At 40.5% G+C, this 24,402-nt stretch overlaps 1 protein-coding gene across 2 annotated transcripts in view; it reads left to right on the plus strand.

Annotated features, from left to right (window-relative positions):
- Positions 1-24,128, plus strand: part of KDM1A (lysine demethylase 1A) — a 67,040-nt gene extending 42,912 nt beyond the window's left edge. For both annotated transcript variants that reach the window (XM_056123822.1, XM_056123823.1), the window contains 11 exons: positions 7,406-7,548; positions 8,030-8,120; positions 9,167-9,301; positions 10,001-10,074; positions 11,711-11,822; positions 16,308-16,440; positions 18,557-18,744; positions 19,111-19,225; positions 21,517-21,644; positions 22,217-22,363; positions 23,638-24,128. In XM_056123822.1, the coding sequence (XP_055979797.1) occupies positions 7,406-7,548; positions 8,030-8,120; positions 9,167-9,301; positions 10,001-10,074; positions 11,711-11,822; positions 16,308-16,440; positions 18,557-18,744; positions 19,111-19,225; positions 21,517-21,644; positions 22,217-22,363; positions 23,638-23,823 (1,452 nt within the window). In that variant the 3' untranslated portion in view covers positions 23,824-24,128. The remainder of the gene's footprint in view (positions 1-7,405; positions 7,549-8,029; positions 8,121-9,166; positions 9,302-10,000; positions 10,075-11,710; positions 11,823-16,307; positions 16,441-18,556; positions 18,745-19,110; positions 19,226-21,516; positions 21,645-22,216; positions 22,364-23,637) is intronic.
- Positions 24,129-24,402: the final 274 nt, after the last annotated feature.

Genomic DNA, 24,402 nt, shown 5'->3' on the forward strand with positions numbered 1-24,402 from the left:
TATAGCAAACTTATGAACATTAGGAATATTAGATATTGTTATGATTTAACTGTTTTTCTTCTCAGAAACCCTTCCTTTACCCCCTCCCCCACCAAAACAAAAGTTACACCAGTAACACAAAGTCAAGGAAGCTGTAGGAAGGTTTAGATAGAAAGTGATAATAGCTATGGTAGTTTCTGGAGTTGGAGAGCAAGAGTGAGGAGAGATTTTTGTGTAAGGAGAGAATTTTTGAAAATGAGTTACAGCTTCATGTGGATATTGGAAAGGCTCTGTGGGCAGAATCTTTAAATCTAAGAGATCTCTGAAGGATAATGAGAACACTAAAGCTAAGGGTATAGGATTTTGCTTCTAATTAGACTAATTGGTAGGCTGGCTCTTTAGAGCAGTGCTTTTTTTTCCTGTTGTTTTTTTTTTTTGGCGAAAATTAAGAAATTTCTCCTTACTCTTAAGAGACCTGCAACTAATCACCAATCCAGGAACATATGAAATGAGATAAATAGCTTGTGTATTAAATATTTAATTACATGATATGTTTTTTGTAGCAAGACTTTTCTCAGTTAAGGAAGTAAAGTGTTAACTGATACTTTGGTATAAGTTCTTTATCTCCTGAGTGTATGTACTGTAGTATATAATTGTTGGCATATGGTTTTCAGCATTTTGTATACAGAAAAACGTGCTTACATTTTTTTCTTAGTGAAATTTGAAATTGTCTTTTAGCTAGTCTTTACAGGACTTCCCCCCCCCCCACCATAGTTACAAAGTTTTTCATTATTGAGTTTTAGTTATATAATGTTCTAACATCCATCCCTTTGCTAGTTTACAGGATTTTTAAAAAATTGCTGTTTGTCTTTGGTTCAGTAGCCAAGTATGAATGGGATGATTCCTTAATCATTCTCAAATTTGGGAAAAATTCTTTGCAGCTTTCAGTTTTACTTAGCTGAAATTAAATATAGGGATTTAGATTAACATTTCTTTTATTTGTTTTGGGGCCACACATCGCAGTGCTCAGGGCTGACCCCTGACTCTGCTAAGGGATCACTACTGGCAGGGCTTGGAGGACTGTTGGGGTATCAGGGATCAAACCTGGGGCAGCATGTGCAAGGCAAGTGCCCTACCTGCTGTACTATGGCTCTGACCCCAGGTTACCATTTCTGTATCTTTTTTTTTTTCTAGTACTCTAACTTTGAGTAGAAATACATAACTATTAACCAAGTAGACTGGTTTTTAACTTGTACTACAATTATTTGTGGACAAGAGTACATACCCAGTACTTAGTAATTTACTCTTATAATTACTCACATGACTTAGGTCAGTAGTTTCATTTTCCCATTTTGCAGGGGCAGAATCTAAAGCCCAGACATTTATTTGGCCAAAGTCAATATAGGCAAATTGTATAGCCAGAATCCATTGCCTGGTTTCAAGCTGAAATCCCCATACTTGTTCTTCTACACCTGGCTGATATTTCAGGGAAATGGGGGTAAGTGTGTGTAACTTAACTGCCTATGGGATTACATCAGCTGAATTTTCTTCTCAGAGAACTTTGTGTTAATAATTACTATAATTATTATAATTATAGCAAGACCTACCTATGAGTGAAACTGACTAAACCAATGATTTTTCTGTAGAAAATTAATGAATTACGTAGGGTGTATTCTCTCATTCTTTATGGACAGCCTCAGTAGGAAAGAGGATGGTTTAATAATTCTCTTGTTAGTTGTAGAAATTCTCTCATCTCGTACAAGGTCACTAGTTGACTTCAGAGGTTTACAGATACTTTTTGTAATGCTTTCTTAAGACTATATCACCATTCCCAGTCATTTTGGTGTTATGGTGGGTGGGGAATCACATAGCAGACTTTTTTTTTATTACCTTACTATTACTTTAATCACCAAGAATCTCTGAAAGAGATTGTTTTCTGTTTTCTCTGTTCCTGCATGGTCAGTTGGAATATTGGGCTTTTGTGTGTGTTTTTGACACAGGAGAAGCCTACTTTATGGCTCTGGATGACTAGAAAAAGAACTTATTTTTGGGATTCTAATATAGGCTATCCTTATAATGTCTTCCAGACTTATAAAAATAATCAGAACTAATTCAGCAACTGCCCTTAGGTTGACTGATAATGGAGCCACCCCATCCAGTGTAAAATCCAGTGTTAAAACAAGCTTTAAATGAAGAATGTTGGAAAATAGGATATTCTTATTTGGGGAATCATGGAAAACATGGATTGGTGGGGGAGAAGGGGGAAGTAACAATGTTTTTTGCATCTGCTATATACCAGCGAGAACTCAGAGACATTAGATTTTCTGGTTTTGGTTTGGTCTATTGGGGGTAAAATATCTGGATCAAATTCTTATAGTACTGTAGTATTCTGTTGTCTCCTGTTGAGACACACAGATGTTACCACATGAGATCCAAGGACCAAGTAACTGGATATTTTTCTTGTGAATGATTCAACCCTTTAAGAGAAAGAATAGAAGACTCTTACAAGAAGAGAATGAGGAAGTCTCTTAAAAGAATGGTTAATTGGATATACTCACTACCCAGCATAACTTAGCAAGTTTTAACTTTTGTGTTCATATAGAGTTGTGCTTAGGTCATTATACTTTTGGTAAAGGCCTGTTGACCTTTTCAGCTTCATCTTCCTTTGTGGAAACATCCTACTGTCTTTACCTTTTAAAATTATAACTGCAAATTTGTGCTTTTTATAAATCTAACAAATCTTTCTTTAATGTTCCTGAAGTTGCAAAATGTTACTTACACTCAAATATAGTTATGATTATAGTTATAATAGTTAGAATACCAGCTTTGCTTCTCTAAACAATATTAATTTGCTCAACAAGAGTTTGCTACACACTTCTCCGTGTGTTAGAAATAGCTGGAATGAATAGGTCAAGCATGATTTTTGTGCTTTCTCTTATATAGCCTAATGCTGCTTCAGGGAAGTAATTTATATCCCCTAAAAAATAGCTTATAAGTTGTAAGAGTTGAGTGAAGGGGAAGACCCGAAAAGATGGTACAGGGGTTAAGGCATTTACCTTGCATGCAGCTGACCCCAGCTTGCTCCTCAATACCACATTGTCTCCTAAGCATCAAAGGGTGCAGCCCTGAAGGTTCCTGGGCACTGCTCAGCAGGTACAGGTGTTCTCAGTGATCCCTGGCTGCAGGGCATAAGCAGTACCACATTCTGGGGCCTTCAAGTTAAGCCTTTGGCCCAGTCAGCCAAGAGTCATCCCCTGTAGTCTCCTGAGCACTTCTTGGAAGGTCCTAAAAAAAAGTCAATAAAGGGAAGAGGGTAATAATTTCTCTTTTTAGAATCACATTGAATTTTATTTGGATTGAGGATATGCCTGACGTCCTAATATTTCCCTTCAGTTATAGCTATATATCATATACCATAGCTATTTGGGAATCTGAATTAGGTTCTTCAGATGTGAATTTCTTCCAGGTCTTACCAATGGGACTAATTTTATTTTTCCATTTTATCATAATTCTGGAAGTGTGTAGAAATGGGAGTGTCAGAGATTCACTGTGGGCTTTTATTTGCCCGGTCTGGCCAGTGTGTATACATGACAATTTCTCTAGCAGGATTTCAGAACTTTCTGTATTCTACACCCTACCTGGACTCACCTTCATTCTGCTCTGCTGCTAGAGATCTTATGCTGATTGAATAATGTGTTTGAAGACTGATAGAGCTTGTAATGATAGGATGCAACCAGAGGTCTAGAACCTAAAAGAGCTGCTTTTTTGAGGGGACTTTTTCCAGGATCAGGACCTTGTCCAGAAAGCTGCTTGATTCTCCCCAAATTTATTCTGCATACACTAGACACGCAGGCTGTCTCTCCTCCAGCTGTGTTCAGGTATGCGCTGTATAATCTACAAGACTAAAACATTAGGATCCTACCCATTTAGAGTAATGAGGCTGAAAATCTCCAGAAAATGTATAGCCAAAATCTATTTCAGGTGGTAATCTTTTATTTGATCACTTACTAGATGCTGTTAAGAGGTTGGTTTTTTTTTTCCCCCCCAAAAAATAAAAGCAAAAACTGCTGCTCAGTTTGCTGTTACATGGTTCTCTCTGTGTTGTAATAGAGAAATTCAGTTGTCACCTAACATAGTGCTAGATTCTCTGTAATCATTTGCTAAGTTTCTTTCTCAGGCTGCAGTTTAAGAACCTAGAATAAAACGGTCAGGTAAAACTTAAATTCTTCAACTTGTATTTAATAGTTGCCAGTAGTCCAACTTCTTTGCATAATTAATGAAACAAGAGATTAATGAAACAAGGAACGGAATGACCTGAAACAGGGCATTTAGTGGGCAGTTTTCATTGTCAAAGTGTCATTGTGAAATAGAACATATTTCTAGTTTAGTTTTAGAAACAGATTCATGATTTAAATGTATCTAAAATCTGAAGCACATTTTGATTTTCTTCCAGTCAGTATTGTTTTTATTCTAGGTAAATATTTACTGTTTTCTAAATATTTTATTTCAAAATGTAAATTAAAACAAAAGAAAACAGGTTTCAGAATTAGTTCTGGTCTCACTGGCAACATTGCTGTGCTTGCTTAACTGGGCAGCCAAGGGATGAGGCCTGACAGCTGACAACTATGCTTCTAGCCTTGAGTTAGGATGGTGTACCGGAGATGCAGTGCTGTCTTCTGGTGTCAGTCAGATGTGGCAGTAGTCATTTGGTTTGATTTTGTGGTTTTTATTATTGTGTTGTGTCCCCTTCCCCTCCTTTTTTAAGTTTTGCTTTACTCACTGCTCCCTGACTCTCATCTCCCTCTGTCACTACCCCCAACAGCACCCCCACATCCTCCACCTCCCTGCTCACATTGCCTTTCTTTTGCCCATTTCTTTGCCTTGACGTTCCCATTTTGATTTCTGTACAGTCTTGTTTCTTATTTCTCTGGTGATTGCAGCTTCTGAGCTAACAGAATGCTTCTGTCATGCTGTGTGTTAAGCCTTGATTTTACTGCTATCAAAAACTAAACTTGACGTGGCTGTTGGGCTGTTATTTACAGTTTATTTCTCTCTCTGCTGCACTGGTTAAAAGGACACTGTCAAGGTATTTTTTTCATAATTTTTCAAATCATTTTCCTCACTGTTTAACAATAACCCATTAAAAGCCTGAAACTGAAATCTTTCCTTTCCAAAGACCGTCTCCATCATACATTCACTCTGGTTTGTTGTTGTAAAGTTGCGCCTGTATGTTGGGCTGGTGCCATTTGAGTTTTTGTCATTGAAAGCGCATGTTAAAATGTCAGGGGGTGGTGTGGGTGGATTCAAGGGGAAAAGTGGAATGAATCAAGTGGGCTGCTCAGCAAACTGGAAAGAAACAAACGGTAAATTTGGTCCCTCTAACCTTGACAGTGTCCCTTTAAATATTTCTCTACCACACACCCTGGACCCCAGTTCCTGAGCCTGAGTGCTACATACTTTTTCAGTATGAACTTACGTGACTGTCACCCTAGCTGTAAAGATTAAAGCTTGTCTAAAACAGTCCATCCAGTTCACACTGGAAGAGCTTTAATCTGTATCATTTGTACATGTGTTTATTGGCACCTTCTGCCCTGTTTTAGAGACATATGTGATCTGGCCCCTCTTGCTGCTATAGCATCCTCTTGTTAGGTAATTTAGAAGCCACATGTAGAAATACCACAAATTTGTACTCAAGAAAAGTAGTCATGCACATTGCATTTGTGTCCATCTAAGATCGCACTATTAGGCAGATTTCACATTGAAAAAGGAGCAACCTATTTAGAGTATTTAGAATTCTCTTTTGTAGCAACCTTATAGGTCTGAGTAAAATTTCTGCATTGCTTTGAGTCACTCTATATAACCATCACATCAGTGAGAAAAAGTAACTGATGAGAAAATAGATAAAAATCCTGTTGAGGGTTTCTTCCCATCAGCTCTTACAGCTGTGCAATCAGAGTAAGAAGAAATATCACCAGAGTGTCTGTCTTTGGCCATGCAGTTTCGTGGGGGTATTAGCTGTGGTTAATTCAAGTCCTAGATACCACCTGATAGATAAATGGCACCAGGCACTCAAAGCCTGATTCTCTGTCTTCTTAACACAAACAAGAAGACCCTTAGGGATTTATATATCTTAGACTAAGAGAGATTCTCTAACATAAATATTTCCTAATCTTTCACATGTTCAGTCTTTCAGGGCTTGATGCTTTAAAACAAGTTTTTGTTTGAGCTAATTATGGTGTCTTGTCATATTTCTAGTTCCATAGGAGAATTGCAATCCTCTCTTTTGGGGGTAGATCTTTTCGTTACACTCTGTTTCATCTCTTATAAAATTTTGTGTGACTCATAGGTGAAAGAGCAGAGACTTGGAAATTGTCTTGTTCAGTTGAGAAGGGCAAAAACTAAGGAGTTTCAGAATATAGGGTCTTGCTGTGATGATCTTGTCCATGGTCAGTTATCTCTGTAAAAGATAATCCTTCCCTAGGATGTAGTGTTTATTAGAATTCAGTGTTTTATTTTCTTGTTAACTAATTTTTAATTGAAAGTGAAATTGTTTGTTTTTAATCCTATTTCCCACTTGATAAGAACTTCTGGTGAGGGATGCTTGCTTTAAATAATGCCTTTTTCTTGCTTGCTGCTGCCATAAATCGAGCAATAGAGTTGCTGGTGCTGGTACATTTTACTTTGAGACTGAATTTAGCAGTTGCGCAGGGATTCATACTAAGTAATGGTGTTGGGAGCAGGAGCACAGCAAAGATTAGGTATGTGTGGACCTGCAGCTTGATGATCTGTTTCGGAATCTGTTCTCTTTCTTCCCAGTAATGAGCTGGGCTTGGTATCCCAGTCTCTTAGAATCTTCAAGAGCTTTGGATATTCACATGCAGACTTAAATGGTGCCATTAAATGCTGTTACTCTGCAAAAGAATTAGGTATTCTCATCATAAAGCCATGGATTTTATTTCTCTCTTCCCTACTCCCACCTGAAATTCTGTCGTCTTGAGGGGAAGCACACCTTGGGCTGCTTTTCCATCCTGCCCTTATTCTGGAAGGTTCTCAGGTGTGTTTGCATAGTCTTGTTCTCTGGGATTTTTTTGCCCCAGTGTTTTGTTTGCATGTAAGTCCAGCTCAGTTCAGTGCATGTTAGCTCCAGGGCATCTTGTGCTCCGTCGAGCTTTAGTTAGCGCCTGTGTGCATCCTGCTGATGTTCGTAGAGGAGGACAGGAATGGGAAAGTACCAGGGATGAAACATTCCACATTTCATTCAGTGAGACTGACCACCACTTCATAGAAAAGATAATGTGAATCATCATCCTCTAAGGTTTCCCCGTTAAGATACATGTTTTGACTTTTTAAGCTAGAACATTTGTGTTTTCTTGATGGCTTATGTATAGTCTTATAAGAACCAACTCTGCTATACTTCGGATTTCAGGTTCCTAAAGAGAAAGATGAAATGGTAGAACAAGAGTTTAACCGGTTGCTAGAAGCTACATCTTATCTTAGTCATCAGTTAGACTTCAATGTCCTCAATAATAAGCCTGTGTCCCTCGGCCAGGCCTTGGAAGTTGTCATTCAGTAAGTACTGTGATACTGTTTATTGTGTAGTTACTTGATTAGAATATATATTTATGTCTTTAATTTTTTTTTTGCCTTTTTTTTTTTTTTGGTCACACCCGGCGATGCTCAGGGGTTACTCCTGGCTTTACACTCAGGAATTACTCCTGGCGGTGCTCTGGGGACCATATGGGGTGCTGGGAATCGAATCCGGGTTGGCCGCATGCAAGGCCCCACCTGCTGTGCTATTGCTCCAGCCCCTGTCTTTAATTTTTAAGCGAGCATTATGTGAGCCAGAAAAGGTTATTAAAAAGATCCCAAAATAAAAATTCAAAATCATTTAAACTTAAAATCATTACATGACACTTAAGTCCTTTTTGAATTCTAAAATATATGACTGAGGTTTTATAAAGTCTTGATGCTCTTGAATGTGTTTGATGGGCCACCTGTCTGTGCAACAGAGCTGGCTCTGTGGCCAGGGCTTCTATATTCTCTCTCTCAGGTTACAAGAAAAGCATGTCAAAGATGAGCAGATTGAACATTGGAAGAAGATTGTGAAAACTCAGGAGGAACTAAAAGAACTTCTTAATAAGGTGACGTTCTGTATTTTCTTAATAGCTCAAGATACTTTAGTAGAGAGAAAATAACTAGATGTTATTAAAGTATATTTGGTTTTTTCTTCGTGGAAGGGAAGGCCTGCAGTATTTTAAGAAACTAATGACTTAACAAAGGACCCTGTTCTGTCTGTTCATCTTTTATTATAGCATTGTTGGTAAATTGTTGCGAGGGAAATAAACCTTGCCTCTGTTGGGTTCCCTTTGCCTATGTCAGAGCTGTTCTTATATCCTGTGCTGGGGCCAGCTCCCGTTGGTGATGACAGGTCAACTGCCAGGACCATAAGTTACTGCTCTAATTATTTCATTGAGGTGCCAGTCCTCACCTCTATTCCCTTATTATGTTTGTTGGGCCCTATTTACCTCTATCTTCCAGAGCCCCAACTCCAGACTGTTCCTCTTCATCTTGACCAGCTGTAAACATAACAACAACTTAAAAAGAGAAAAGAAATGTTATAGCACTGGTAGGGAGGTATCTAATGCACATTCTGGATATGTTTCATCGTAGACTTTTTTGCCTTTTTTCTTGGGGGTTCGGGGTTGGTCACCAAACTCTGGGCTTCACCCCTGCAAGGCAAGTATTATAACAAAGAGATACACCCCTTGCTCCTGGGCCTCATTTCTTAATTGTGTCAGATACAAAGGCCTCTGGCATATCTTATGGAGTGGGGTAGATGAAGTGAGAAGAATGGCTAGAGAATCCAACTAATAGGATAGCTCTGGAGCTCCCAGTCTCCAGCTTTGCCACTGGTTCTGAGTGGTATCACCAGCTGACGTTAGATGATAATAAATAAATAACTGACATTAGGAATGATTCTGTATGATTATTTAACCTCTTATATATTTGTAAAAGTCATTATAGTTTATTTTTCTGGAGATTAATTTCAGCAATTTTTAAATTAATGGGTGTTTTGGAAGACAGCCAATCTTATCTGATGTGATTCTTGCCTGATGTGTGAATCTTTTGTACCTAAAGCATGATTTAGAGATTACATAAGGAATGGTAAATTTCTGTTTTTTTCTAGATGGTAAATTTAAAGGAGAAAATTAAAGAACTCCATCAGCAATACAAAGAAGCATCTGAAGTCAAGCCACCCAGAGACATTACTGCTGAATTCCTAGTGAAAAGCAAACACAGGGATCTGACTGCTCTCTGCAAGGTATAGTATACCATAGGTTTAACTGGTTTTACTTAGAGAACCCCAAAAGAAAGGAGAGCTCAGAGAAACTCTAGGAAAGAGAGCCACTTGCTAATCATCTGTGCCTTGTATAGTTTGGAAGAAGAGGGTTGTGATACCATTGGGACTTTAATGGTTCATTTGTCTGAGATTTGCTTTCTGCAGCTTTCTTGCCATGTGTCATCTCTCATTGTTTACCTTACTTAGACCTCATTTAGCTCTTTGCTCTAATTTAACTCTGACAGTTTAGAATAATGGTAATAAACATGGACTTCAGTGTTACCTGAAGTCAGTATGTCTGGGTGAAATTCCTAGCCCTGTGACTTGGAACTCCTTAATCACCTCATCTGCAATATGGTGTTAATATCTCATTTGTAAGGATTCATTTGTGTGTGCTTGTCCAGTGCTAAGAGCCCAGTAAAATGGTGCTTGTAATCTTGCTCATCCTTACTTTGTAGCAGGATAGTCTATTTGTTCTTTATCCTAATTCTTCCTGCTTGACATCCTTACCGTTTCTGGGTTCACATGTAACTTGCTCAAGGAACAACCATCCCTGAGTTCTGGTCCAGCCTTACGCTGAGGCCTGCTTGTTGATAGGATCTACACAGGAATTTGACCCAGACCACAAAACTAGATGGGTCTCTGACATGAAAATCAATTTAAGTTTTCTTAATTTATCAGGAATATGATGAATTAGCTGAAACACAAGGGAAGTTAGAAGAAAAACTTCAAGAATTAGAAGCTAATCCCCCAAGGTAAGGAAAGCAGTAGAAAGTTACCCTCTACTGTTTTTCGTTAAGATTGGGGATGGTTATAAAACACATTGGTTTTAATTTTTTTGTTCAGTGAGTAAATTGTTTAATGAAGTGAGTAAATTGTTTAATGAAATATCATCAGTGTTTATAGAAATACATGTCAGATTCCTAAATCATAACTCTTAACATTATCTTGGGGTAGGTGAAGCAGCCCACACCTTGCTTTGCTCAGGGCTTACTCCAGGTCCTGTGCCCAGTATTTATTCCTGCCTCAGTGCTCAGGGATCAGTCCTAGTAGGGCTCAGGGGGCCATACAGGATGCCAGGGATTGAACCCAGGTCAGCTGTGCAGAGCAACACCCTACTCACTCTGGCCCCACACTTCCTATGTTTAAAGAATGTTCTAGCTACTTAAATACGTTGTTTTTGAAAAGGTTCTCACCATAAGAAATGGTATTTGCATAGAAATGTATTGATTTCTTTTAAGTTGAGAATGTGCTGTTGCTTTAAATTCCTTTAGTTCTAGGAACTAGAAAAAATGTACGCATAATTTCCACTGGATTTTTGACATTGGATACTTACCTACTGATATTGTGCTTCGTGTTACACCTAGCACCCATATATTTGCTTTGTTCATTGATCCATTCTTGTTGAAAAACCCTTGCTTTGGGGCCAGAGAGAGAGTACAAGGTACTTGGCTTGGCTTGAGGTCAGCCCAGGTTTGTTCTACAGCATTGTATATTGCCCCTAAGTACCACCAGAACTGATCCCTGAGCACAGATCCGGGAGTAAGCCCTGAGTACAGTCAGGTTTGGCCCTCAAGGTTTTATAAGAAGTTGGGTGGAAATCCATACTTTATTTAAAATACAAAATAATTTTTATTTTGCGATAAAATAAACTTGAATAGTGCAAGATGACAGTGGGAAGCAGCTTTTCCCCGCCCCTTAAAATAAATGAAACCTAATTGTAGTTTGCTATCTATAGTTTGCTACTACTCTAGGCAAAAAGGACCAAAAGATTTAATAGGACAAATACGGTGGGATTAGGGCAGGGATTCCAGGGACATATGCTTAGAAAACATGTACTCTCCCATTGAACTATAATATGTCTTCTACCTTTTGGGGATTTCCAAGCAGTGCTCAAGGAGTGAACTCCTGACACTATTTAACCAAACAGTTCCGTGCTAGGGCCCAGGTTGTTCTGCAGTACTGGGGACTATCCAGGGCCACTCCTGACACTATTTAACCAAACAGTTCCGTGCTAGGGCCCAGGTTGTTCTGCAGTACTGGGGACTATCCAGGGCCACTCCTGACACTATTTAACCAAACAGTTCCGTGCAAGGGCCCAGGTTGTTCTGCAGTACTGGAGACTATCCAGGGCCACCCCAGCAGTGCTTGGAGGATTCTTGGGCTATATTCAGTGGTGCTAGGAATTAAACCCTGGTCTGCCACTTGCTAAGCATGTGTGCTAATCCCTGTAATCTTTTCCTGCCTCCAATGTCTCTACTTGGAAATTTTTCACAGTTAGGCCTAGTCCCAGGCTGAGGTTCCCATGTTGTTGACATTATTGACATCAGTTCATTGATCGTGCTACTAATGTCCTTAGTAACCTTGTGTTCTTTTCTTCTCATTTTGCAGTGATGTATATCTCTCATCAAGAGATAGACAGATACTTGATTGGCATTTTGCAAACCTTGAATTTGCTAATGCCACGCCGCTCTCTACACTCTCACTTAAACATTGGGATCAGGTAAAATTTTACAGCATGTATCTTTGAAAAGACTCTTAAGGACAACCGTTAATTTGTGTGTGTGTGTGTGTGTGTGTGTGTGTGTGTGTGTGTGTGTATAATATATATATATAGCGCTGTCCTCATGTTGTTCATCAATTTGCTTAAGCGGGCCCAGTGATGTCTCCGTTGTGAGACTTGTTTTTACTGTTTTTGACATATCGAATATGTCACGGGTAGCTTGCCAAGCTTTGCCTTGCAGGCGGGATAGGATACTCTTGGTAGCTTCCTGGACTCTTCGAGAGGGGCGGAGGAATTGAACCCGGGTCGGCCACGTGCAAAGCAAATGCCGACGCACTGTACTATACGAAGCTTTATTAAGAAATACATAAATTATAATTCACATATAATGCACCTCACCTGTTTCAGTGAAGTTGAATGTTTTGCCATAGTTACAAACCATCCTCACAATCAAGACAGAATATGTCTGTCTTCCTAAGTAATTCTCTTAGCCTTTTGCAGTAAATTACCAATTTGGTCTAAAATGAAAAGTCAGTTCAGGTCTTTTGCCACTTGAAAAATTTTTGTTGACCTGTTGGTGAATGATAAAAAGGTTTTACATTTTAAAAACTATGAATATGAAAATATTTTCTTAGTTTACTTCTTGCCTTTTCATTTTCTTTTTTTGTTTGTTTGTTTTGGGGGCCACATCCAGTGTGCCCAGGGCTTATCCTGAAAATACTCAGGACCATCCGTATATGGTGAGAGGATTGAGCCATAGTTGGCTGCTTGCAGAGCAAGCACCTTGACCCATTGGGCCTGCTTTTCATTTCCTAATGGTACTTTAGAAAGAGCAAAGGTTTTGAATCTTACGAAGTTCTATTTGTCAAATCTTTAATTTAGGCTTTGTCTTTACTTGTATCTTAAATTTTTGTCTGGGACCAGGAGAGAGCTCAGTAGGCTGAGGGCTGAGCATATGTTTTGCATATGGGCTGCAGCACTGCATGGTTTCCCAAGCACCACAGGGAGTGACACTAAGCCCAGAGCTGGGAGTAGCCCCTAGCTACCAGGGTGTGTGGCCTCCAAAGCAAAAACGACAAAAATCTTTGTCTAAACTAAGCCCCCAGATATTTTTTTTTCCTTTTTTTCTTCCTGAAGTTTTCTGGACTTGACCTTACGTTTAAGTCTGGTATTCTTTACACTTGCATACAAATAGTGGGATGTGAGAGTAGGGTCATAATTTTTCTGTATGATAATCTGTTAATACTGGTGTCATCTCTTTTTATTTGTCATGCTTTTTGTTGAAAATCATTGACTATGTATAGGCAGCTGTCTATAATTACTTTTTCCTGTTCATTTACCAGTTATATCCATGTGCCCCTATGACACTGTCTTGATCACTGTTGCTTTGCAGAACATCTCAAAATCAGGTTTTGCAACTTCTTCAACTTTGCCTTTTTTTTTTAATGTTATGGCTATTTTAGATCTTTATTTTCATAAAAGTTTTAAAAATCCGTTTGTCGGTATATACACCGCACCCCACCCCACCCCCCAAAAAACTTCCTTGGATTTTGTGTTTTTCAGTATACTTATCTTAAATTTCTCTATTAAATTATTGAAATATTTATGTGATTTACTCTTGAATTAGAAAAAATAGAGCACTGGGGCTGGAGAGATAGTGCAGTGGGTAGCATGTTTGCCATACGCATGGCCAATCCAATTCATTCCATCCCTGGCACTGTATGTTCACTCCCACTTAATAGGAGTGTACAGCCAGCTAGGTGTGACCCAAAACTAACAACAGCAAAATCACAGAGCTTTTTAAACCGTGTAGAAGTAGGGACCAGGGGCTGGAGCTATAGCACAGTGAGTAGAGCATTTGCCTTGCATGCAGCTGACCTGGGTTCAATTCCCAGCGTCTCATATGGTCCCCGAAGCACCGCCAGGAGTAATTCCTGAGTGAAGAACCAGGAGTAACCCCTGTGCATCACCGGGTGTGACCCAAAAAGCAAAAAATAAATAAATAAAATAATTTTTTTTTTTTTAAAAAGATGTTTGGGCCAAAGCAATAGGACAATAGGGCAGTTGCCTTATACAAGGCTGATCCAGGTTCGATCCCCAGCACCCTGAATGTTCCCTTGAACACTGCCAGGAGTTATTCCTGAGTGCAGAGCCATGAGTAACCCCAGAACGTTGCTGGGTGTACCCCCAAAACTAAAAACAATGCAAAAGCTGTGTAGAAGTAAATACTAATTAGATGCTCAATGATCTCTCATTTTGATTTTTATATGTAGCCAATGTTGATGATTTGAAGTGATCTGTATCTGGGAGTAAATGAGTCAGTCAGTGAAAGTTTTGCTATCAATCCAACACTTTACCTAATTCTCCCAAATTGTATTGTACCCCCCCCCCCAGAAATTTCATAAAATTAGAAATATCAAGCGATCTTAAAAAGTTTCTCCATGGGTTGAGAGATAGAACAGCACGTAAGGCACTAACCTTGCGTGCATCCAACCCGGGTTTGATTCTTGGCACCACATGTGATCCCCCAAGTATTGAACCTGGGTTGGGCACTTCCTAGGCATGCACCCTAACCACTCCAGGCCCTTAAAACCTTTATATTTCAAAGAATAAAAACTGAGTTTGCTCTTCTGTAAAAGAAAAGGTAGTTAAGATGATGAATCTCTATATCCTGGCAAAATAGGTAATGCATTCAAAAGCTTAAATTCAAAACTCTTAAAATGCCTAATTTGGATTTACTGAATCATAATTCTCCCACCCTTTGTGGATAGTCTAGACTTGATGTTGGATTTTAGAGTAAAAACTATAATCTCAACAAACTTCCCTAGCCTCACTTGCCCAAAGATAAATATTAGGGACATTCTGGCTTTTTATTCTTTTCTCCTGGGGCATCTGAGCTGAATACTGAGTGATTTTTAATTTCTATTATAGAATTTTTTTTAATTTTAATTTTATAGTTGTTCTCAATAATTGATTACATTCAATATTCCAACACCAATCCCACCATCATTACACCTTCTCACCACCATTATTTCTTTATTTTATTTTTTTAATTAGTGAAACACCATGAGGTACAGTTGTAGACATAAATTTTCATGCTTGGGTTTCAGTTATACAATGATCAAGTACCCATCCCTCCACCAGTGCCCGTTTTCACCACCAATGATCCCAGTAGCCCTCCTACCCTCCACCCCACCCTGCCTCTGTGACAGGGCATTCCCTTTTGCTCACTCTTTTCTTTAGGGTGTTGTAGTTTGCAGTAGAGGTATTGAGTGGCCATCGTGTTCCATCTATAGTCTACTTTCAGCACGCATCTCGCATCCCAAGCGAGTCCTCCAAACATCCTTTACTTGGACACCACCATTATTTCTGATTTTCCTACCAATGTGCAAGCCTGCCCCAAAAGCAGGTCCTAAATAATTTATTTTGTGTTGCTTGTTATGATAATTTGCTAAAGCTGATCCAAAAAAGTTTCCTTAGAGGGACGTGTGTGAAGATTGTTGTATCTCACCCTGGAGCCATTAATCCCTTGTATAAGAGATTATGAACATGTTGTTACATGTTGAGCCTTGTGTGCTGCATTTTTTTTTTATCAAGACCAGTTGCCTTCTACTTTACACCCCATCAAACGTAGTCAGTGGTGTAGAGTATGAGGTGTTGCTCTAGGAATTCTAAAATTTTAAATAGGGTGATACAGCTGGAGTTAATATAACTGGATGGTGACTTTGGGGTATGGAGGCATCTCTGCAGCTTTTTTGTCTCTTCTGAGATTTATTTGTGAATTTCTGCATCATGGCCGTTAATGAGCTCATATGATGCCAGAAACAGTTTGTGGGTGTGACCACCATACTCCCAGAAGAACAGGGAGTGGGGGGAAGTTACCCATTTCCGACTCTGTGAGAACCTGGAGATTTTGGTCACATAACCTGCGTACCTGAGTTTTTCAGCAGATTCATTCTCATAGATGAGGCTCATCCATAGCCTGTGGAGATCAGCCATGAACATGGCAATTGGGTTCTGGAGGTTTTCAACTGTCAGAGCTCTGTTTGCATGGGTGGTGGACTCACCCGCCCCCCACTCTGGGTACCCTGGATGAGACTCAGCCTGGCACAGGATCTAGGGGCATCTCTGCAGCTTGCTTCCGAGATTTATTTGTGAGTCTCTAGATCATGGCCATTATTGAGCGTATATGGCCACCAGGGACTATTACAGAAATTTGACTAATTTTTCAGGCAGTGTCTTTTCAGTGTTAAGAAAACTCAGTTTAGGGCCAGAGCAATAGTACATTTTGCCTTGCATGTGGCCAGCGTAGGATCAATCTTCAGCATCCCATATGGTCCCCCGTGCCCCAAGCACAGAGCCAGAAGTAACGCTGAGCACCACTGGGTGTGGCACAAACCCAATAAATAATAAATGAGAACTCCATACAAATGGCATTAATTACATTAATAAATGTGGGACTTCATGTCCTTTTCTCTTCTTCAGGATGATGACTTTGAATTTACTGGCAGCCACCTGACAGTGAGGAATGGCTACTCGTGTGTGCCTGTGGCTCTAGCAGAAGGTCTAGACATTAAATTAAATACAGCAGTTCGGCAGGTCCGCTATACAGCTTCAGGTATGTCGGTGCTTTATGGGTAAAATTTATCTCTTTATTTTTTACAGTCACTTTTTTTAATTGAATCATGGTAAGATACAAAGTTATTCATGATTGGGCTTCAGTCATATAATATTCCACAACCCATCCCTTCACCAGTATTCATCTCCCACCACCAATGTCCCCAGTTTCCCTCCTGCTCCCCTACCACCAACCTCTGATGCAGGCACACTAACTCTCTTTCTCTCTCTCTCTCTCTCTCTCTCTCTCTCTCTCCCCCCCTTTTTTGCTCTTCCCCCTTTCCCCCTCCCTCTCTCTCTTCCTCTCCCCTCCTTCTCTCCCTCCCACTTTTTTTTCCCTTTTGGGCATTATGGTTTGCAGTGCATATACTGAAAGGTTATCATGTATATCCCTTTACCTACTTTCAAAACCCAATCTTTATCCAGAGTGATCATTTCTAACTATTATTGTCATACTGGTCCCGTCTCTATCCTAACTTCCCTATCCCCCGGACACTTGTGGCAAGCTTTCAACCATTGACCAGTCCTCCTGGCCTGTTTTTCCTGGCTTTGGATATTAGTCTCATACTTTGTTTTACATATATCTCACAAATGAGTGCAGTCATTCTACATCTGTTCCACTCCTTCTGACTCACTTAGCATGATATTCTCCATGTCCATCCATTTATCAGTAAATTTTATGACTTTTTCCCTAATAGTGGTGTAGTATTCCATTGTGTAGATGTACTATAGTTTCTTTATCAGTAGTCTGTATTCGGGCACTCGGATTGTTTCCAGATTCTGGCTCTTGTAAATAGTGGTGCAGTGAACACAGAAGTGCAGATGGTATTTCTGCTGAGATCTTTCACTTTAAAACATGGTCTTTGAGTCTGGTTTACAGGGAAAAAAATAGGCACTTTCCCTGGTAGAATGTCCAAAGACTTACAGGGGGAAATAAAACTCCAAACTATGCATTTACAAATACAGGATTGAGCCCGTAGAGCTCTTGGAGGATCTGATATATTTATACCACTGTGTAAATCAAAAAATTGAAAACAGTTTTCAGAATTTTCAACCTGTGCATTAATTACCATGGCATTCTAACACTACTGAGTTTGAACATAATTTTGCTAAATATCTTAACAGGATTTCCACCCACTCTCCTTTTCTAGAGTTGCTTGGATCATCAAAATTTAAAGTTTCCATTTTATTTTCCTTTCAGAGACAGCTTCTATCTCACATTATTGAGAAGCTCTGCAGCCTTTAGTATCATTAAAGAAAAAGCCCAGCTGAAAGAAAAATAAAATTTATGTATATTCAGCATCCCTTCTGTAATCACCTCTGAGCTAATTATTTTCTGTGCCTGCAGCAGTCTAAGGAAGAGCCTGTGCAGCTTTAGGGGGAGCCCTGGAGTCTGCACCCTGCCTTTTGGTTTTCCTGTGTTCTTTTTTTTCTGGCTTTTTGGGTCACATAGAGGCAATGCACAGGGGTTATTCCTGGCTCTGCACTCAGGAATCACCCCTGGCAGTTCTCAGGGGACCATGTGGGATGCTGGGAATCGAACCCGGGTTGGCTGCGTGCAAGGCAAACGCCCTACCTGCTGTGTTATTGCTCCAGCCCCCTTCTCTGTGTTCTTAGGCCTAACTACGGTGACAGTGTGAGGTTTTAAGTCTCTCAGATACTCATTTACTCTTAATTTTGGTATAAATTTACTTTGGCACAGATCATGAAATAGTCCACATCGTCCTCAGTGTGACAGAACAGTCTCATGATACAGATCAAGTACTTTGGAATTATTAGGATTTGAACCTTTTCACTTAACATATATACCAACTCTGCCAGTTTTTGTATATATACTGTCAACATTAGGGAACATGTCTGGCATGTGTTGACCTGGGTTCTGTCGCTGGCACCATATGGCCTTCTAAGTGCTGCTGGGTGTTGCCTGGAGACCCTAGCACCCCTGGAGAGGTCCCTAGCCCCCTGAGCACCACTTTGAAGCATCCTCCCACCCCTAAATAAAGGAATAGAACCAACTTCATAGACTCATAGTAAATATTCCTACTGTGTATAAAATGTTCCACTCTTAACAATACTGTCCTTGTCCCCAAATAATCTTTCCCTTCCTATCTTTCTAGGCTGTGAAGTGATAGCAGTGAATACCCGGTCCACAAGCCAGACCTTCATCTATAAGTGTGATGCAGTTCTCTGTACCCTTCCCTTGGGCGTGTTGAAGCAGCAACCGCCAGCAGTTCAGTTCGTGCCGCCTCTTCCTGAGTGGAAAACATCCGCTGTCCAGAGGATGGGATTCGGCAACCTCAACAAGGTCACTTTCTGCTAGAGGGCGAGCATCTCTACACACTTATTGTGCAGATGTTAGTCTCAGTGCTATCCACTTAGGGAGGAAAGAAGTTTAGTTTTTTGTCTGTTTTGTCTATTTTATCCCATGAAGCCTGCTCATTCATTCACTCAGTGCAGTCACCTCATTTATTAAGAGGACAGTCTTTTGGGGGTCACTTCTTCTATTCAAACCTACAAAAAAGAGCCCTAAATAGTCTCCTAAGTAATAAATCTATTATTGGGATCCCTGGGCTCATACTGAGAGAAGACACTTGACTAAGGTCGGAGGAAGAGGCTCTTCCTGCTGTATTCTGAGCCCTGTCACCTGCTTATTGCTCCATTTTGATAACAGGTGGTGTTGTGTTTTGACCGCGTGTTCTGGGATCCAAGTGTGAATCTGTTTGGGCATGTTGGCAGTACAACAGCCAGCAGGGGTGAGCTCTTCCTCTTCTGGAACCTCTATAAAGGTAACTGCTTCTAGTTTGTCTCTTTTAATCCTTATAGGCATAGAGAATTAGAACGTTTCTGGGTTTTGTCAAGTCTTACATGTTTTGTGACCTAACATTTCTGAGATCCTTTTTAGCTTCTGGGGGGTATTAAAGAGAGGAAGAGACCTTGGTCAGAGCTCCCAGCCTAGCAGTGCATTCAGTAAGGAAGTAGGCAGTTTCATTACAGGGACCCTGTTCTCAATACAGTGAGAATAAAAAACCCAGGGTACTGTAGGAGAAAATAAAAAGAATCATCCAGTAGGATGAGGGACAGACCCAGAGGCTTCTTGGAAGGGGAAATATAACTTTTAAAATATTTAGGGGGCTGGAGTGATAGCACAGTGGTAGGGCATTTGCCTTGCACGGCCGACCCGGGTTTGATTCCCAGCATCTCCTGAGCACCGCCAGGAATAATTCCTGAGTGTAGAGCCAGGAGTAAACCCCTGTGCATCGCCAGGTGTGACCCGCCCCAAAAAAGCAAATATATATATATTTAGGTAATAGGTTATGATAACATAAACTTTAGTGGTTTTGATGTATACTGTATACCATCCCTTTCCACCACCAGTGAGAATGCCCCAAAGCTTCTCCTCCATGTCCTTAGCTTTTTTATTGTTGGGGAAGGGGAGCAGTCAACACTTAGGGCTTAGGGCTACAGCTGACAAAATATGAACCAGGGCCAAGGCAGCATCTGCTTGTTGGATAACCTTTGTACTATCTCTCCAGCCCAAACTGTATTTTTTTTTAATTCCCAGACTTATGTATCTGACTTGCTCTGCATCTTTGATCAGAATATTTTGATTATAAAATTTAATAAACTCCTGCCTTGTTTTAGCAGTTTTCTCTTGTAATGGGATCACTGTCTACTTCTACATAGAGCTATTTGTAAAAAGTCTATTTTGACCCTACCCAAGGAAAGGAATGAAAGACATAGTGCCTTGCAGCAGTAAGAGTTACTGTCCTAATTGCATACCCCAGTTCTTTCCATCCCATCTCACTGCTGAATCCAATATATGTCTTCACGGTCCACTTTGTTCCCTGAGCACGCTGCTTTCTTACAACTAAAGTGCTCTTCCCCCTGGGGCTGGAGCAATAGCACAGTGGGTAGGGCTGTGCACGCAGCCGACCCAGGTTTGATTCCCAGCATCCCATATGGTCCCCCGAGCACTGCCAGGAGTGATTCCTGAGTACATGAACCAGGAGTAATTCCTGTTCATTGCCGGGTGTGACCCAAAAAAGCAAAAAAAAAATAAAAAATAAAGTGTTCTTCCCCCTTCCCTGTCCAGGCTGCAGTCTTGTCAGGGCCCACACTTGCCTCTCAGAGATCCTTTCCTTTCCCTCCCACTTTGCTGAATATTCTTATCTGTTCTGATTGCCAGTAGCCTCTAAAATCCCCACTTCCACCTTTCAGTGGCTTTCTACACTCAGCCAGTAGGCAGACTCAGGTAACCTAGTCTCTCTCTGCTTCTTCTGCTTGCTTGTGGTTTTCCTTCTTTACTTTTACCTACCTTACCCTTTTCACTCCCTGGGCTCCAGACACTTACTCTGCTCTACTGGTGGGATACTGCAAGGCTCCATCAATGTCCTCTCTCACATTCTCTGCAACTACTGTCTGTGGCCTGTGCTTTCATCAAGTAATTTTTCCTTTTTTACATGGCATACTTGGTCCAGCCTTCATTCAGTTTTAACTGGTTACTATTTCTAGTAAACCTTTCAAGTCACACAGTGTACCCGCAAAACCAAAATTACCTGTATTCTTTTCTCTATATCTTTTCCTTCGTATCACAGTTCATATTTATGTATCTGTGATTATCTGTTGGTATGTGAAATACAATTTCATAGCTTTTACTTATCCCTTATCTATGCCTGTAACATAAACCTATTGATAAATATTCATCAGACAGATGATGAGTAAAGATGGTGCTGTGCTTGGAGGGACCAGGGATAACAGGATACAATGCCCTTTTCAGGGAGTCACGATGGTGCGGTCTAAGAAACCTGTGTCTAAATATGGAGTTATTTGTTAAGTCTCCCTTATTAATGAATTCTGAAGTTCTGTCTTCTACCAAGTTATACACTGCGAAGTGCATGAGTAACTTTTCTGTACTTTTCCAGCTTCCTTCTGGAATTTAAGTTGCCCTTTGGAAAACCTAAGTTGTCTTTAGCATAAATGGTTCGTCAGATTTCAGAATCAAGATCTGTGGAATATGATAAAATGTTTGTAAGCAAAATCTGTAGGAAAACCCTGGAATTGTGCTTTGTTTCCCTAGCTCCAATACTATTAGCATTAGTGGCAGGAGAAGCTGCTGGCATCATGGAGAACATAAGTGATGATGTGATTGTTGGTCGATGCCTGGCCATTCTCAAAGGGATTTTTGGTAGCAGTGCAGTGCCCCAGGTAAGTGATGGGGAGGATGTGGGCAAGTGGGATTTGGGAGTTCAAACCAAACCAGAGATCAGCGTTCTCTTAACTTACATCATCATGAACTCTTAATTAGGAGTTTCATCCAGAATTGAGATAATTACATAAATTCTAATGTATGTAGTTCTAAGCTCTGGATTCAGAGGGAAAAAAAGAGAAGGAAAAAAATCACAAAGCCCAGAGAGTCTTCGCTGCATTTGCTCTAAGGAATCTTCTTCTGTCTTAGAATGTGGTCAAACTCCTCTTTAGTAAAATCTTAAGGATAATTTGTTTCTTTTCCTTAGGCCCATTGAGACACTTTTAGATGCTTATGTTCCCCTTGTGGGTAGGCATACTTCATATTAATTTATAAGGGAGAATAATGGTAGGTCTCTAGATCCATTAACAGGAAGGCAGCATGGAGGCTGATTGGTTTGCAGCAACATTCAACATTTGGCTGAACTCATTTCTGCCACCTGTAACTTTATATCCCCATCTACTATACTCTGTTTAAGAATGACTAGTTTTGCCCTTGGCATCCAATAATAATGTCTCCTGTTTTTTATTAGCCCAAGGAAACTGTGGTATCGCGCTGGCGTGCTGATCCCTGGGCTCGAGGTTCCTATTCTTATGTAGCTGCAGGATCATCTGGAAATGACTATGATTTAATGGCTCAACCAATCACTCCTGGCCCCTCAATTCCTGGAGCTCCACAGGTGAGAAATGGGTAAACTATTTGGGAAGAGGCCAGTATCTCAAGATCTCGGGTTAGAAATGTGCCTTTTTTTTTTTTCCCAAGATTTTAGAGTTTTCATTCTTAAATAGACCTTGTTTGTATATTCAGTAGCACAAAGAAAGAATAGATAGTATTTAATTTCTCTTATCATGCTTTAGCTTTGTTTAGATTTGTTTGAATCTGTTTGAATTGGAAGAGTCCAGTGTATAAACCTATTCTTTCTTAATTCAGATTTCTTGCCCAGTTCAGCACAGCAGGTAGGGCGTTTGCCTTGCACAAAGCCAACCCGGGTTTGATTCCTTTGTCCCGCTCAGAGCCTGGCAAGCTCCCTGTGGCGTATCCAATATGCCAAAAAAACAGTAATAAGTCTCACAATGGAGACGTTACTGGTGCCCGGTGGAGGACAGTGCTACAGATTTCTTGGCTGCTGCATTCTTAATTTCTAGATGCCTCCATATGAGCCCCTAACAACCTGGGTGCTGGAGAGGTAGTACAGGGGTAGATCCTGGTTTGATTCCTCCAGCTCCACATACAGCCTGGTGCAGAGAGCCAGGAGTAGGCCCTGAGCACTGCTCGGTATGACCCAAACCTCCCCAAAAGTCACTGTCACTGTCCTCCCATTGTTCATCGATTTGCTCAAGCGGGCCCAGTAATGTCTCCATTGTGACAATTTTATGTGTTTGGCATATCGAATGTCATGGGTAGCTTGCCTGGCTTTGCCATGTAGGTGAGATACTCTCCGTAGTTTGCCAGGCTGAGAGGGGCGGAGGACTCAAACTCGGGTCGGCCATGTTGGCCACTTGCAAGGCAAAAGCCCTACCCACTGTGCTATTGTTCCGGCCCTCCCCAAAAGTAAAATAATAAATACCCTTGATCCTTTTCTAGATTCCACACCCTATTGCAGAGAGCAGTCAAGGATTCCTCAGGACTTGATGGCCAAGCCTGCTTGCACTGAGGGCCAGAAATATACCTGAGTAAATCCATGAGACAATGAAAGGTTTACAACTGTATTCTCTGAGTGGAATCAATAAATAAGACAGTTTACACATCACCTTAGAAAACTAAGGTTACTCGAGTTGCCCCACTTCTAACTTCTGTCGCCTTATAGGGAAATACCTGCTGAAAGGGACACCTAAAGGGACATCCTCTTTGGTATGACAGTGTATCTTATGACAATGGTCCTTCCAGTATATCAAAGGTTTACTGAGAATCAACTTGCTGATTTTCTTTACTCTCCCACCCCTCCCCCAATAGCCAATTCCACGTCTCTTCTTTGCTGGAGAACATACAATCCGTAACTACCCAGCCACAGTTCATGGAGCTCTGCTGAGTGGGCTGCGAGAAGCAGGAAGAATTGCAGACCAGTTCTTGGGAGCCATGTATACTTTGCCTCGTCAGGCCACACCAGGCGTCCCTGCACAGCAGTCCCCAAGCATGTGAGATAAACCTTTCAGGAAAGAGGCCAATGTTTGTCTTTTGCTATGTAAGCAAAGCTCTTCTAGCAATACTGGATTCCATTAAGAATGAGCAGCTGCAGGAGCTCTTGATGGGAATCCAAAGATGGTGCTCTGGATCTGGTGCAGGCGGCCACCTCCTTCGAGTGACTAGAGCTAGGGAGGCACTTGTCCATTAGTGTGGATGTCTGTTCTTAAAAGACTAAGGCAAGCAAGTGCTGTAAGAATACATCTCTTGGTGTGAAGTTTTTTTTTTTTAATATTTTGAGAATAAAACTTCATATAAAATTAGTTTTCTGTGATTGTTATTCCTTTGGAAATACTATTTTATCCATATTTAGTCGTTGAAAATGGTTTGATTGACTGTATAGAAGCAATGTGGACTTAAGAGTCCCTCCACTAGGATGGTAGGGTGCTGATGGTATAAAGCTGTAGGTCAAGCAGATCAAATATAAGAAACTTATAAAACAACTGAAGAATGTGATTAGTGTGGTGGGAAATGGGTGGACTGTTTCCATTTGGTTGTCTGATCTAGCTCATAAGAATTTATATCCCTCCATTCCAG

This window comes from Sorex fumeus, unplaced genomic scaffold, assembly GCF_029834395.1.
Source record: "Sorex fumeus unplaced genomic scaffold, SorFum_2.1 ptg000047l, whole genome shotgun sequence".
NCBI classification, from domain to species: domain Eukaryota; kingdom Metazoa; phylum Chordata; class Mammalia; order Eulipotyphla; family Soricidae; genus Sorex; species Sorex fumeus.